Here is a 17,102-nt window from a genome sequence, read left to right as displayed (position 1 = left end):
TTACTGCAACTATATTTCCAAATTTTTTAGTTCAAGAGAGGCAGTAAGCCCAATTGAATGACAGCCTCAAAGTTGGACATATTGGCCCTCAAGATGTCTTCTGCTAACAGGGCATGCAAAGATACTTTTTTCCATTCCCAGCAGCATAAAGGATAACTATCTCAACACTAAGCCAGTTATCTTGCCAACCTGGAGCTTACAAAAATATATATATAATTATTATGTGTGCAAATCTGTTAAAAACAATTTAGAAGAAAGAAAGAGAACACGGGGGAAGGCTGCCAAAATCTCTTAGGTCCTCTACCTACCTCCATCCCAGGCACAAAACAACAGGTGCTTTGAAAACGTTTGAAGGAAAGATATTTTTTTTTAAACTCCAGAATGTTTTATGTTGTTCATATAACTTACCTCTGCCACCATGTAGTAGACCAGCTGAGCCCAGAAAAGAGATGATGTTTAAAACATCCTCTCCCCAAAGGCCTCTGGGCTACAAACCAGGCTGCCATCTCCTGCTCTGGGATAGTTAATTGCTAGTCTCTGCTATCACCTTTTTCCCCTGAAGCATTTCACTTGGGATCCTTTGTGTAAGCCCAGAGTGGGAAATAAAGCTTTTGCAGCCTGTTATTTTTTATGACTAACCCCCTCCATCAAAAATAGGGTTTTCTCCCCTAAAATGCAATCATCTATATAATAAACAGGCATGTTGTTCTAGAGCAGTGATGGTGACCCTTTTTGGTACCGAGTACCCAAACTGGTATGTATCTGCATTTGCATGCATATGTGTTGTGGCCCAGCAGGAGCCGTTGGAGCTGCCACCAGACTCCAACAGCGAGGGGCCCTATGAGTCGGCTCTGGAGGATGTGGAGGACCCTGGACAGGGTTCTGACTCCGAGCAGGGCGCAGAGAGGCTGGTTGGCCACCAGGAGGCTCCTGAGCCTTGGACCAGTGGGGAGGAGACAAGGGAGAGTGAACCGGACGCCAACAGTGAGTTGTTCCTGGATGCCCGGCATCGAAGAGCTAATAAGCGTCAGGAACAGTTGCGCAGTTACAGGAGGTAATTGCACTCAGCTGGTGGTCATTAGGCTCCTCTCCAGACTATAAAAAGACTCCTTGTGCACACGCCCCTCTTTGCAGAAGTCAACACAGGATCGAATGTCGGAGAATCTTGTTAATTGCTAGTCTGGATTGCTCCCAAGCCTTATCTGTGTTCATTGCTGCCCAAGATTGTCTGTGCCGGTTTGCTGCCAAGGACCTGTCTGTCTGTTAATTAAATGCTGTAACTTCTCTTTGGCTCGGAGTGTACTTTGGTGTGGAACGAGGGGGGTCAAAACATATATGTACACACCGGAGCACTGGAAATCTGAAGCCCAGCTGGCTGGCGCGTGCATGCCTGTTTTTTGGCCATTTTTCAGGCTGTTTTTCAGGCCAAAAACAACCTGAAAACAGCACAAAAATCACCTGGAAACGGCTGGAAAAACAGCCTGGGTTTTGGCTGTTTTCAGGCCATTTTCCGGCGCTCCGGCACCCACAAAGACCAGCTCGCTGCGCCAGAAACAAGAAGAGCAGTTGGCAGTGGCGTGCGTGCCCACAGAGAGGGCTCTGCGTGCCACCTCTGGTATGTGTGCCATAGGTTTGCCATCACGGTTCTAGAAGTTTCGTCCCTTCTTTCTTTCCCCACAATATCCCAGGACTTCAATGAAGAACCAAAACAAACGACAAAAGCTTTTTTTCTTTTGATTTCTAATACGTAAGCACTCAGTCTTGAAGGAGATAGATACAGACACGCCTTAAGGACACGGCTACTTCCGAATTAACTGAAAAAGAAGAAAATAAGATGCAGGGCTGCAATCATACCACAAGATGGCATCCCATTTAAAAAAAAAGCAAGAAAAAGGGGAACTAGCCGTTAAAAAAAACTTTGCAGCAGGATTTCAGGTTCTCATTCCAAATCAAGATTTTAAAGAGAAACGATTTACTTCTGCAGAATCTCAAATGTGCATCAAGAGCTAGAATAGACAAATGGCCAAAATGCCACAGGGAACCTCAAACAACAGAATTTAAAAAGCTTTACACATTTTCACTAAAGCAGAACGTGGGATAAGGCAGGCTATGTAAGAAATATTATCTATATGATGTAAACTTGTTTTTTAAAAGGCATCTTTGGTTTGCGTTAAAACAACTTCAACACACGCAATGTTCTGATTGCACCACAAACGCAGTCGTCATCCTTACCTTTCACAGAGGCACTGAGTTTTATAAATAGGAGCATGATAGTGTAGAATAATCATATCCAAGGGCCAGTGGTGGGTTTCAAAAAAGTTTGGAACCTCTTCTGTAGGTGTGGCCTGCTTTCCGGGTCCACTGGTGGAACCTCTTCTAACTGGTTCGGTAGATTTGACGAACCGGTTCTACCGAATAGGTGCGAACTGGTAGGAACCCACCTTGGTCTCTAGCTGTCCCTACTCCTAAACCTTGGCTAATGAATGCTATCTAATACACATTCTATTTGCTCCAGGCCATCGCTATTCCTAACTTCTAGTTGAGGTCTGCAAGATGCCTAACTCGTCTTTACTTTTATCAGCTTTCTAACCACCCAGGATTGTGACAAGCTTTATGCATTTGCACATTCCCTGTGAATAAGCATTCTTCGTTCTTGCCAAGCAGGCTCCGCAATTACAGGGTTCCCCTCTCCTTTCAAGCGTATGCCATAACCTTGCTTTGTTTTAGCAGGCAGCCCATCAAAGGTGCTGATAAATATAAAAGATGTTTACACAAAACCGCTCTCTCAACTTCTAAAAAGAAAAAAAAAAGGACACAAATTTGGAGTGTCTGCTGAAGAACGATGCATTTTTCAGAACTTGAAAACCCTTCTCCCTTCCTAGCCAATGCTTAGGTTTGCAAACCCCTCTTGTTTTGCAAATGGGTAACTTGTCCTTGGGAGGTTAAAAAGAGTGAAAGGCTTGCCTTGTGCATTTCATTTCAGACTTTCTCTCCCAGCTGAAAGGAGCTAGGATCATTTGATGCAGCACAGTTGCGTAATAAAAGTTATAGAAGCATCTCCAAACACTCATTATATTCTAATTTTTTTTCCTAACCTATCTTTCTCATCATTTAGTACCTCGATAGACATATGTAGGTTTATACCCAGCATGATGCTTCATCTCCATTAAAAATGGTAGTATATATACAGCTGGAATTCCATATTAATTTTACATGTTTATGTTCTCCGTTTCCCCTATTATTTATATTCTACAAACACTATAATTGTATCCCAATTCTTCAGTCATTTAATGTAACTTCAACATTCCAAATATAGGATGCTACATATTTTCATATATGGTGGACTTATCAAAAGGTTAAGGCATTTTGGATAAAAATGTGGTGGATTATGCAAAATATCTTTAAAAGAAGGATAAAGTTTACTCCTCAGTTATTTTTACTAGATATATGTACTGACTTTACAGCCTTAGAGACTAATTTGGTTCTGCACCTAATAACGGCAGCAAGACTGTTGGTGGCGCAATACTGGAAGAAGGAAGATTTGCCTACAACTCAAGAATGGACATTGAAAGTTACAAACCTAGCCGAGATGGCTAAAATATCGGCATATCTTAAAGACCATTCAAATGAGAGATATAAACGAGACTGGAAAAAAATGGATTGACTATATACAAAACAAATATGGGACTAAGAAATTACAGATAGCCTATGCTTAAGATTAGGAATAATCTAAACTGCTCAAAATTAGTGCAACAGGAAGAAGCTGAGTTCAGTGCAGAGATGTTATTAACCTCTTTTTTTATTTCTTTTGTCTTAATATATTTTAGACTGTGTTTGTTAAAAATCTATACCGTGTACGGGCTCTGGGAAGTCGGGGGGGAGGGAGGTGGGGTGTTAGGGGGGAGGAGGAGGAGGGGGGATATATAGTATGTGTTAGATTTTAAAGTAACGTGACTGCACTTGTATACTGTTGCTCTTTAATTCCACTGTAAAAATAGGACAAGCTGAATATATTAATAGATAGTAGAAATACACCGAAGGGAGGAGTAGAGGGATAGAAGAAAGAGGGGTAGAGAGGGTGGGAGAGAGGACTGGAGGGAGGGGGAGAAGGAAGGGAGGGAGTGTATCGGGAGAGAGGAGTGGTAGAGGGGGAGGGGAAGTAGGGTAGAGGGGAATGATGGAGGGAAGACGGAAAGTTGGAGGGGGGGCGAAAGAAAGGGTGTACGGAGGATCGAAGAGGTACATTGGGTTTCTATTTTGGGGGGTATTGTTGACAAGAGGGATGGCTGTGTTTATTGTTTAATGTTATATGGCCCCGGTTATGCACAGTATATATGTGACTGTACGAAAATGAAAATGGAAAATAAAAAAGACATTTACACACAAAAAACATTCCAAATATAAACAACAATTAATGGAAAAACCTAAAATACCTTGTTTTTTTTTTTTTAAAAGTGTCCTTCTGATTCTGTGGTAGCTGGTTGGTAGCTCAACAGCTCGAGTCCTAACCAAGGACCTAGGAATTATTATTATCATTATCATTATCATCGTCATCATCATTATCATTAGATTGTCCAATCAATGGATACTTCAATCAACTCTTGCTGTTCCAATCACTTTGGAGAACACTGCTCAAGATAGAAGAGGAAAGGCCATTGGAAGTTGCGAGGACAGCTTAAAGTTGGAAACAGAAAAGAATGAAGAAAAAGAAACACTCCAGTCGCATGAAATTGAAACAGCCTGAGTGTGATTTCTCTACTGCCTTGTGATATCCACTGTGATAATACTGTATATTTTAGAAATCCCGTACATTTGCTTGCAAAAGGCTCGCCCTGAATATTTATAAGTTTGCTGGGAGGATTGGCTACACAGGCACAAACCTCCCAGTCAAGCAAAGAGACAAAGACAACTGATCTACAAACTTCAACTAGAGTCACGCCAGGTTGTCATGCCGGCTGACTACGTTATTCAATCAGCATCGCCAGCCTTGATGCCAAGGCATCCTTCCAGGGACTCTGTGCTTGAGAGTTGACAACAGTCTCAGGCAAGAGTTGTTGCAAGGCTGAGATCTGAAAAGGGGGAAAGGAGGTATTGATCCAGCAGCTCACAGCCAGGAATGGAAAATGTTTGAACCTAAGATCTTAAGAACCCAGCCCAGAGGTAAACCTGCAGGACATTTTGGGGGGCTTTTGAAAGATCATATACTACGTAAGGAAGGCAATAACACACAAGAAGACTTTTCTTACAGTTTGGGAATACTGATTTTGGCTTTTTTTTTTAACAAAAAACTCTGAATGTAATCGAGCTTGTAGATGCTATGCTTGTAGGGCTCAACTGTACCTGAGAGACCGCCTCCTGCCGATTACCTCTCTCAGACCAATTAGATCACACAGGTTAGGTCTCCTCCGGATTCCATCTGCCAGCCAATGTCGGCTGGCGACTCCCCGGGGGAGAGCCTTCTCTGTTGCAGCTCCAGCCCTCTGGAACGAGCTCCCTGTTGAGATTCGGACCCTTACTACCCTCCCGGCCTTCTGCAAAGCCACCAAGTCCTGGCTGTTCCAGCAGGCCGGGGGGCTTGTGAAACATCCAGCCCCACGGAAACTGTGAATGTTGGTTTTGTTTTTAATATGTTGTCTTTGTCTCGTTTTCCCCCTTTCCCTTGTCTTTTGTGAGCCGCCCGGAGTCCTCCGGGAGTGGGCGGCATACAAGACAAATAAATAAAATAAGATAAAATAAAACTCAGCTTCCTCCCTGGAATCAAAAGAGACCAAGGCTTACCTTGTCTTGAGAAGACAACTATTAGAATGCCTTTGCAGCTTTGGGATCTCAGCCCAGAAGGGGTTCCTAGGAGCAAAAAAAAATAATAACAATTCCAGGGATCTCCAAATATTCCAGAAAGGACAGTGTGATCAGTAGTCAGGATTTTTTTTTAAAAAGTAAAAACTAAAGGACAGGTTATAGCAAGGTTATAGCAAGGTTGAGAGATCAGGAACTTACAGTATAAGAAAAATGGATGTGAGAATATGCCAGCACTCAGAAAAGTATTTTCTGATGTAGGAAGTTATCACCCAGCCCTCTCCCAGAAAAATGAAATATCTTAGGAAATATTGAAAAGGCAGAATATTTCTCTGGATGTGAAAAGAAAGAAACATGTTTTAAAAGACAGAATAGCTGCCTGTAGCTTCCTGCCCATCCCCACTTTGTCAATGGGCCGTTAAGAAGGCCGAGCCAGTCCCTTTACATAATAAAGACTTCTCCACTCCAGGGGGGGTATGGGATTAAAGCATGATAATATTGGCCCCAACTGACCACATGGCATCTGAGAACTCAACCAAACCTGGATTCAAAACGCAGCCTAGAGGCAACCCTCTAGGCTTTGTTTTGAGTCCATGTTTGAGTTTCCAGATGCCATGTGGTGAAAAAGGTAAAGGGCCAATATTATCATGCCTTAATCCCATCACTCTGGAGCTGAAGGGGAGAACTCTTTGTTATGTAGAGTAGACTGGCTTGGTATTTTAATGGGCCATTAAGGAAAGTGGAGGCTATTAAAACTGAGTCTGTTTCCAGCCTAAAAACATGTTTCTCCATTTCTGTTCCAGGGAAGTATAGTATTCTGCCTTTTCAATATTTCCCAGGATATTTCAGTTTTCTAGCAGAGGGGTGGGTTTTAACTTCCTACAGACAAAGCCGGAAGCCAGAATCATTTAACAACTATATTATTAACTTAACAGCTGCAATGATTCACTTAACAACTGTGGCCAGAAAAGTTGTAAAACGGGGGCAAAAACCCCACACTCTTAACTATTGTCTTGCTTAGCAACATTATTTGGGGCTTAACTGTGGCCGTAAGTCAAGCACTGCCTATACTATTTTTCCTGAACATTATGTAGGATTAGATTAGATCAGTGTTTTTGAAACTTGACAACGTTAAGATAGGTGGATTTCAGTGCTCAGAATTCCCTAGCCAAGATGATCCTTATGGGGCCCTTTTGGTCCAAAATTCCATGCTCCTATGCATTTTGGTCCACAATTCCGTGCTCGTAGGGATGCGGTGGCTAAGATGCTGAGCTTGTCAATTAGAAAGGTTGGCAGTTTGACGATTCAAATCCCTAGTGCCACGTAACGGAGTAAGCTCCCGTTACTTGTCCCAGCTTCTGCCAACCTAGCAGTTCGAAAACACGTAAAAAATGTTAAGTAGAAAAATAGGAACCACCTTTGATGGGAAGGTAACAGCGTTCCATGCGCCTTCGGTGTTTAGTCATGCGGCCACATGGCCACGGAGATGTCTTCGGACAGCGCTGGCTCTTCGGCTTTGAAAGCAAGATGAGCACCGCCCCCTAGAGTCAGGAACGACTAGCACATATGTGCGAAGGGAACCTTTACCTTATGCATCCTTTGATGAAAGCCATCAGTGCTCCCTTTTTGCATCGTCAAGCACATAGATACAGCAGCTGGTTTTAAAGCAATGCAAAAAATCTGAAGAAGATATACAAAATATAGGCTAATGCCCAAGGTGTTCTGTCCCCCCTTCTCCGCTCGTTAACAGACGACAGGCAGACTAATGTAAAAGGAACTCACTTTATCAGTTCTCGGCTCAGACTGGCTGCGAGCCCCAAAATAAACATAAATAAAGTCTCTAACGAGATAACAGAATACCAAACAAAACTCTTACAAAGCAATGCACTTCTCCAAGTGTCTCCTTGAATCAGGGTTACAGAAAACCAATCACTTCTCCAAGTGTCTTTCAAATAAACCACGACCGATGAGCAATGAATGTTGAAACGCACGAATGAACGAACGTTGACTCCTGCAACCAGGGCGTGGCACCATCCGTCCTTTTATCCCCACAAGATGCCCCTAACGAGCGCCCAGCTGCATAGTTAATCTTGCATCCCGAAAAGACTCACAGAAGACTGCTGCTGAGTCACAACACAGTTGAAAGAAATGTCCTTCTGGGTTCAGCTCCAAGTGGGGAAAAAGACACTGGAGACATGGAGGCTGCTTGGAAAGATGGTTTATTGTTGGACAGGGCCACATGGCTTGAGCCCTGTACAGAAAAGGTGATCACATGTTTCGATGTTGATGGAGAAGAAGAGAGAAGGGCTGAGGGAGGGGCTTGCTAGGCTTTTATACCCTGTTCAGTCCCACCTCTGTTTCCTGTTCCTGTGTAAGAAATGTATTCTGACTGGTTGTCAGACTCCCATGGTGCCATGCAGGGGGCTACTCTCTAGGCTGTGATGAGTTCTCAGTTGCCTTGTGGTCAGTTGAGTAATATCCCTTCCCCCTACAGCTGCAGTGAGGAGAAGTCTTTATTATGTAAAGTGGGCTAGCCTGGCCATCTTAATGGCCCATTAGCTGGGGATGGGCAGAAAGCTATAGGCAACTATTCTGTCTTTTGAAACATGTTTCTTTTCACATCCAGAGAAATATTCTGCCTTTTCAATATTTCCTAGGATATTTCGTTTTTCTGGGAGAGGGCTGGATGATAACTTCCCACAACACAAGGCATAATTATACTCTGCTGCGAAGCCTTATAACTTACTTTATGGATCACACATTTTGCCAACTCTCATTAAAACAATTGGGGGGGGGAAAACGAGGTCTGGATGTGTGCCTGGGAGACAAAAATCAGAGAACAATAACGTCCCAGGTTCATGAATGTTAAATGATGTATAATTGGGCTTGATTACTAGGCACAAACATCCTGGTACCGGAAGAAATTAAACCCACCAGATGGACAATAAGTCAATACGTACACATTTTAATTACCAAAGAGGTTGAAAAAGCCTGGCGCATTTATAACACAGATAAGGAAAGAAGCAGAACAACACAGGCCAGGCGTTAGGTCTGATGTGGAAAAGCAGAGGAGCTGCCTTGAAAGAACAGCCTATTCCTATTTCTCTACGAACAACATGCCAAGTGTGAAGAAACAGATCACTTCAAAGATGAGGCGCATTCTCATCCATCATTTATCAACACTGCTTGCTGTCGGGGAGCTGTGGGTACTGTTAAAGCCCTGTGCTGTTAAAACTACCGTTGCTCTGTCTGCCACAATCCAAAGAAATCTAAGGATAGGGATCAAAGTTAACGCAGTGGGCAGGGAGGGGGCTGAATTCAGATTGGGACCACATTTAGAAGTGTCAATCACATCCTGCATATTCAGTTTGATCAAACATGTTAACTAGGGGAGCTACTGAGGTAGCTTTTAATCAGTTTGAGGGAGGAAAAAGAGAGAAGAATCAAAAGAACAAAGGAACCCCAACTGTATATTATAACCTTTTAAATGGAATAACAAAGGTATAAGAATGGTAAATCATGCTGTGAAATAAATTAACAACGATACAACGAAAAACTGATATATCTACGAATTGAATACTTTAGAATATTTTTGCTTTAAAAAGGATAAGGATAATAATGATTTTATGTATACTTGATAGGGGATTGGTGATATAATGTATAACGTTAAGAACATATTGCAATGATATCTTGTTGTTGATAAATAATTTTAATAAGGGAATAATTGAAAATTGGTATATATATGTAGCGACTATTTAGAATATTTTGTTGAAAAATGAAGGAATAAGATTTCTGAATGTATGATGTACAAGGATAATAATGAACATAAGCATACCTGATACTTGATTGGTGGAACTATGCATAATCTCATAACTATGCATGGAGAGGAAGTGAATGCATGAATTCCATCCAGGCTTTTAAGTCAGCTATAGATTTCTCATCAATATAAAGTAATATTTTTAGTCCCAAACAACAGTCTGCAGCACATCCTGATGGCGCCAGAATTAACACCCCTTTAGTGACATTGTGATTCAATTGCTACCTCTGTATTTGCTGTTTTTTGACACAAGTCCGTCGCCATGGTATTTGTATTGATTTCATGATGAACTTTAATCTCTTGGCCCCTTGGCATTATATTTAAAAAGGAAGAGTCTGCCTGTCCATAATCCATTCCATATACCTTGTAAATTATACTTTTTTAAAATATATATTTCTTTTCAAAACAAACATACAAATCCTCCTCCTTTACATACTGTAGAAAGTGTATCAGTTGGTTTTTGTGTATCTCTTCCACCGTCATCAAATATAATTCCTATTAATTCTAATATCTTAACTCGGATATTTATTTATTTTTATATGATTTTTTTAATTTTTATTACATAGACAACACATACACACAACAACGAACAAAAAAACCCACAAAAAAACCCCATCACATACAGCATGTTGTTTGGTTACAAGTGTTTTAACATTTATCATTCTTATACATTTATTATTTGATTTAATAGGTTATAATATACAGTTTGGGTTGCTTTGTTTACCATCCCTTCCTCCTGTTGTAACACCACCTTATTTTCCCTTTCTTTTCTCCCTCCCTCCCTTCTCTACTTTCTTCCTTCCTGCTCTCCTTTCCCTTCCTTCTTCCTGTACCTTTCTCCTACTCCTGCTCTTCCTCATCCCCTTCCTACCCTCTCTCCTCCTCTTTCTCTTCTTTCCATCCTCCTCTCCTTACCTCTTTCTTTTCACCCTCTCTCCCTTCTCTACTTTCTTCCTTCCTCCTCTCCTTTCCCTTCGGATATTTATTATATTACCATCATCCTACCTCCACTTTTATTTGACTATGATCATTTAAACCAGTGTTTTTCAACCACTGTGCCGTGGCACACTAGTGTGCCGTGACATAGTGTAAGGTGTGCCGTGGGAAAATTACTTTATATATAGTCAATATAGGCACAGAGTTAAAAAATTTTAACATTTTCTAATGGTGGTGTGCCTCGTGATTTTTTTCATGAAAAAAGTGTGCCTTTGCACAAAAAAAGGTTGAAAAACACTGATTTAAACGTCCTTCATCATAAAATATACCAAGATTTAATACATAACCACATACTGGCATTTCATTTACTTATTTATAAAATCCTCCATTAACATTAAATCCTCATATCCTGTTCTAGCTAAACATCCATAATATTTAATACCAACATTTTCTAATCCCCCTTTCCAAATCCCTGCTTACCATTTACATCCAATTCCCTTATATTGTACTCATAGCATGTATATGATTTATTATCATTATCCTTTATTTAACTATATCCTATGTCATAACATTTCCCCTCCGAAAAATTAAAACTTAGCTGTGTCTAATTTTGTTGTTTGTTATTGTTATTAATAACCTTTATATATAGTCCAAAAGTATTTCTAACCTTCCCTTCACGGGTAACATACAATATTCATATCCAATTATTGCTTATCATAACAGCTCAATTATACTTTTTTAAGATACAAGAATATATGCAGTTTAGTTATTGCCTAGCAAAAAAACAAAACACCAAACACTAGGACAGTCTTATATCTTTAGTAAACGGACCTTCTTCAATCTTAGGTTACTAATAAGGGTGTTTTGTTTCACTAAACACAGAACACAAAAATGATGACTGTCTGGTGGCTCAATATTGGAAGAAGAAAGATTTGCCTACAATTCAAGAATGGACTTTGAAAGTTATAAACTTAGCCGAAATGGCAAAAATTTCAGCACATGTCAAAGAACACTCAAACGAGAGATATAAATGAGACTGGAAAAAATGGATTGATTATATACAAAGTAAACATGGGATCAAGAAACTCCAGATAGCTTATGCTTAGCATCAGTAAGAACTCAAACTGTTTAAAATTTGGGTAACAGTAAGAAGCTGAGATCAACGTAGAGATATTCTAGACTGTGATTGTCAAAAAGGTATACCATGTATGGTCTCTGGGAAGTCGGGGGGGGGGAGGGAAGGGAGGGGGGGATCTAGGCCCTGCGCACGGTGGGAGGCATGATATTACAAAGCATTTGGAGACGCAGAAACATAAGAGATATGTAGATGCTGTTGCATCTTCCTCCAGAATGCAAGACTATTTTCATAAACCAACATATGCAGACGAAGACAAGAAATTAGCATTGGCAGAAGGACTTATGTCTTTTCATACTATTAATCACAATCATTCCTTCCGATCTATGGACTGTACAACACAAGTGGTCAAAAAGTTATTCAACAAAAAATTTACCTGTGCTAGAACTAAATCCGAGGCAATTGTGCGTAATGTGCTTTCCCCATATGCATTTACAGAATTAAGCAAAAATCTAGAGAAAATTAATTTTGTATCCATATACTCTGATGCATCAAATCATAAGGATATCAAATTATTTCCAACCCTTATTCGATTTTTTGATTCGGAAACTGGAATAAAAATTAGAATGTTAGATTTTGTTTCTTTGCCTGGCGAAACTTCGGAAATAATTTTCAGTTCCATTATTAAAATTTTGGAACAAAACAATTTAAAACACAAAATAATCGCATATTGTGGAGACAATACAAATGCAAATTTTGGAGGAAAAGTGAGAAGGGGTACCAATAATATTTTTTATAAATTAAACCAAAACCTTAGTCAAAATATTATTGGTGTTGGTTGTGCAGCGCACATAATACATAATGCTATTCAAACAGCTGCTGACTTGTTGCCCATAGATGTGGAAAATATTATTGTTAAAATTTATTGTTATTTTCATATATACACTGTGCGCGTTGAAAATCTTAAAGAATTTTGTCAAGATGCAGAAGTCGAATATCACAAAATGCTTGGATATAGTAAAACACGCTGGTTAGCTCTTTTGCCAGCTGTCGAAAGAATTTTGAAACTATTCGATCCTTTGAAGTCCTACTTTCTATCACAGGATAGATGTCCTAGAATTTTAAAAGAGCTTTTTGAAAAAGAATATTCAAAAATTTGGCTAGAGTTTGTACACAATCAAGCAGCTCTTTTTCAAAATAGTATAAAAATTATTGAAGGTGACAAAATTTCGGCAATTGAAGTAGCAAATGAACTTAATAATTTAAAATTTCAGTGTCAACAGCGGTTAGATACAATTTTTATTCCCATTACTATCCGTAATACTATAAGGCAGCTAGAAGAAGAAGGTGCAATAAATCGTGCAGATACCATGAATCATTTTAAAAACTTCTATAAAAACTGCGTAGATTATTTAGAAGAGTGGACGGTACATTTTAACAATATCGAACATTTTAATTGGGTTGAATTAAAAAAAGAACTTGATTGGCATGATGTGCAAAAATCATTCGAGCATATTCATCAAAATTTCCCAAATAGTGATATTTCTGAAACTAATCTTTTTACTGAGGTATCACATTTAAAACTATATATGAATAAGGAAAAAGTTGAATCTTGGGCATCAGCAAAAATGACAACAGAGAATAAATGGATAGAAATGTTTAATCATTTTCAAAGAAACCATATTTCATGTAATAATGTATTAAAAATTGTGGAATACGCGCTGTCCTTACCAGGAACTAATGCTGCGATTGAACGTGTTTTTTCTACGGTAAATCAAGTGTGGACATCAGAAAAATCACAATTAAGTGTTGAGACTTTGAAAGCCATTTTATGTGTAAAATATAATTTAACGAATTCGTGTGAAAAATTTCATGACCTTTTAAACAATGACAGCAATCTACTAAAAAAAATTCACTCAAGTGAGAAATATGCCAAAGAGTAAAATTATTCTGTACATAATTTTTGTCAATATATTTAATAAATATAAATGTAAATAAATTATTATATTTGTACTGTACATAATTTTTGTCAATATATTTAATAAATATAAATGTAAATAAATGTATTATATTGTAGTTATGTTGAAATAAAAAAATATTACAATACTATTTTTGTGATGTATGAAAATTTTTGTTGCTCCGTATAAAATTTTTAATCAAGCCCCCCCACCCCCCCACCCGGCAGAAGCCCTGGGACCGAGTGGAAGTTCTCTGCGCGAGGTGAAACGGCCGGCAGCTGCCTCTCCCATGAAGCTGAAAGAATGGAAGGAGGAAGGAAGAGAAAAAAGGAGGAAGGGAGTGAGTGAGGAAAGAAAAGGATGGAAGGAGGGAAGAAGGAAGGAAGAGAGGGAAAGAACAGAAGACAGATAAGGTGAAGGTAGATAAGCAAGAGGAATGAAGGAAGAAGTGAGGAGTCTCGAGGAGGGGGAAAACATTTAGTGACCAAAGTTACAATGGCATTGAAAAAAGTGACTGATGACTATTTTTCACACTTAGCGACCGTTGCGACCATTTTTCACACTTAGCGACCGTTGCGACCATTTTTCACACTTAGCGACCGTTGCGACCATTTTTCACACTTAGCGACCGTTGCGACCATTTTTCACACTTAGCGACCGTTGCGACCATTTTTCACACTTAGCGACCGTTGCAGCATCCTCATGGTCACGTGATCAAAATTTTGTTTGGCAACAGATTCGTATTTATGCTGGTGTCCTGGGGTGACCTTTTGCCAAAAAAATTTTTTTACCCCCCCCCCCCCCTGGTGAAGGGCGTCCCTCTTTTCCAATCTGAAAATCTGGTCACCTTAATCTAGGGGGAGGGGGGGAAACATAATACGTGTTAAACTTTAAGGTACATGATTGCACTTGTATACTGTGGCTTTTTAATGTTAGTGTTAAAACAGAACAAAACGAATATATTGGAAGGTAATAGAAGTATACCAAAGGGAGGAGCTGAGTGAAAGAAGAAGGAGGGTGGAGAGAGTGAGAGAGAGGAGGAGGAGAAGGAAGGGAGGGAATGGATTAAGAGAGGGAGTGATAGGGTTAGGGTTAGATAGAGGGGGAGGGGAAGTAGGTAGTAGAGGGGTATGTGAGAAGGAAGAATGAAAGTTGGAGGGGGTTGAAAGAGGGTGTATGGTGGGTCAAGGTGGTATATTCGGTGTGTATTGTAGGGCAGTGTTTTTCAACCTTTTTTGTGCAAAGGCACACTTTTTTCATGAAAAAAATCCCGAGGCACACCACCATTAGAAAATGTTAAAAAAATTTTTAACTCTGTGCCTATATTGACTATATATAAAGTGTTTTTCCCACGGCACACCTTACACTATGTCACGGCACACTAGTGTGCCGCGGCACAGTGGTTGAAAAACACTGTTGTAGGGGACACTTTCTATATAAGTGAGGGTTGTGGTTATTACTCAATGTTATATGCCCTGGTTATGCACAGTAAACATGTGATTGTATAGAATGAAACGGAAATAAAAAAATATTATGCAAAAAAGAAAAGATGACTGTCATTCTCACCATAAGCTAATAGGGGGGGGAAAAAAAACCACATCTGTCGTAAGGGTAAAGGAGTCCCTGCGGATTTTACTCCGCTGGTCGTTGCAGACTATAGGAGTCAGTGCTCATCTGTTTCACCTGCTGTTGTGCACTTAAAACTGTTTCACCTGTTCTGCACTTAAAACAACTCTAGACCGTGCTGTCTCTTTAGCCATTTCGAAAATATTTTCGGTTTTTGTTTTTGTTTTAAATAAAACAAGCATTGCAACTATATACAATCAACGGTTGCAACAATCAACGGTTGCAAAAATAACAACAACAAGAACCCGGGAGCGGTGACGTCACTTTTGGCGAACGAGCAGCAGAACGTTTTCTGCCGCGTTTTGAACTACTTCGGCTCCCGTAATTCCCCCCTCCAAGCTTCATACAATACTGGGAGAGGTTTGTCGAATGACGGTCTGGATATGGAATGGTGGTTTTGGGCGAAGCTGGGCGTCTCCGTCTCCTTTTTCCCCTTGCTGGTTCTTTTCCTCCTGCGGTTTGTAAAACGACGTCCCGCCGCTCCTGATGCTGATGTCAAACTCCTGGTGGTTGCCGGCTCTGGTAAGACGAAAAGCTAGAGAAAAACCAGGGTTGCTGTAGCCATCCGGACTACATTACCCAGAAAGCAAAGCAAGCCTCCACGGCAAGGATGCTGATTGCTGTGCTTGCTTAGATAGGTTGGGCATTGTAGTTTATTGGAAGGGATTTTTTGCTCGGAATTGGGTGATGTGTATTTAGAGAGGAATCGGGGTTTCTCCGGCTAATGTTGTAGAGCAGTGTTTTCTCAACGTTGGCCACTTGAAGATGTCCGGACTTCAACTCCCAGAATTCCCCAGCCAGCATTCGCTGGCTGGGGAATTCTGGGAGTTGAAGTCCGGACATCTTCAAGTGGCCAACGTTGAGAAACACTGTTGTAGAGGCAGCAGTGATTTTAATTCTTCTTCCCAATTGCTTAATTCTTTCTTGACAATAATTGTTAAAAGCATGAGATTTGCATGAGCCAGGGTTATCTGAACCTGGATGTCCCCCCTGTTTTAGACCAAGCTTCTGGCTATACCAACCCTGGTTCTTTGGCGTAGTCTGATGCAAATATTACAGTGGTGTCTTAGTAGAAATATCTTTACCTACCTAAGTGTTGGAAAAAGAATTTTTAATACTCAACAACAGTTCGTTTAGTGAGAGTTCCAAGTTATAACAGCACGATTTACGGCCACTTTTCACACTTACGACCATTGCGGCATCCCGTGATCATGCGATCAAAATTCAGATGCTTGGCAACTGACTCATATTTATGACCTTTGCTGTGTTTCCGGGTTGGGTGAGATCCCCTTTTGCGACCTTCTGACAAGCAAAGCCACTGGGGGGAAGCCAGACTCACTTAACAACGGCGGCAGGAAAGGTCGTAAAATGGGGCAAAACTCAACAAATATGTCGCTTAACGGAAATGTTGGGCTCGGTTGTGGTCGTAAGTCAAGGACTATCTGTACAGCCACTTTAGAATTCCAGAGAGAGTTCTAAAGTCTGCAGCCAAAATTATAAAACAAGAAAGGCCCAGCCCCCTCCCATTGCCTACGTCAACCAATTTCGTTGTATACATGATGTGCATGTATACATGATTTGAAGAGCCCAGGTGGCGCAGTGGTTAGAGTGCAGTACTGCAGGCCACTTCAGCTGACTGCTAAGCTGCAGTTCGGCATTTCAAATCTCACCGGCTCAAGGTTGACTCAGCCTTCCATCCTTCCGAGGTGGGTAAAATGAGGACCCGGATTGTTGTTGGGGGCAATATGCTGACTCTGAAAACCGCTTAGAGAGGGCTGAAAGCCCTATGAAGCGGTATATAAGTCTAACTGCTATTGCTATTGCTATGACAATAAGGCTATACTATCATCTGCTCTCTTGCACTGAGACAGGGAGAATTTTCCACTTAGAAGCA

At 40.5% G+C, this 17,102-nt stretch overlaps 1 protein-coding gene across 1 annotated transcript in view; it reads left to right on the top strand.

The window, feature by feature from the left end:
* The first annotated feature begins 15,526 nt into the window (after positions 1 to 15,526).
* ALG14 (ALG14 UDP-N-acetylglucosaminyltransferase subunit) overlaps positions 15,527 to 17,102 on the top strand; it is a 53,841-nt gene continuing 52,265 nt past the window's right edge. The window contains exon 1 of the mRNA XM_087719284.1: positions 15,527 to 15,730. Coding sequence (XP_087575410.1) covers positions 15,592 to 15,730 — 139 coding nt within the window. The 5' untranslated portion in view covers positions 15,527 to 15,591. The remainder of the gene's footprint in view (positions 15,731 to 17,102) is intronic.

This window comes from Thamnophis sirtalis, unplaced genomic scaffold (genome assembly GCF_051295495.1).
Source record: "Thamnophis sirtalis isolate CommonGarterSnake01/CBP01778 unplaced genomic scaffold, rThaSir2_p1.2 scaffold_7, whole genome shotgun sequence".
NCBI lineage: Eukaryota > Metazoa > Chordata > Lepidosauria > Squamata > Natricidae > Thamnophis > Thamnophis sirtalis.
Note: the sequence above shows the minus strand (reverse complement) of the source record. Positions and strands in the feature narration are given on the sequence as shown.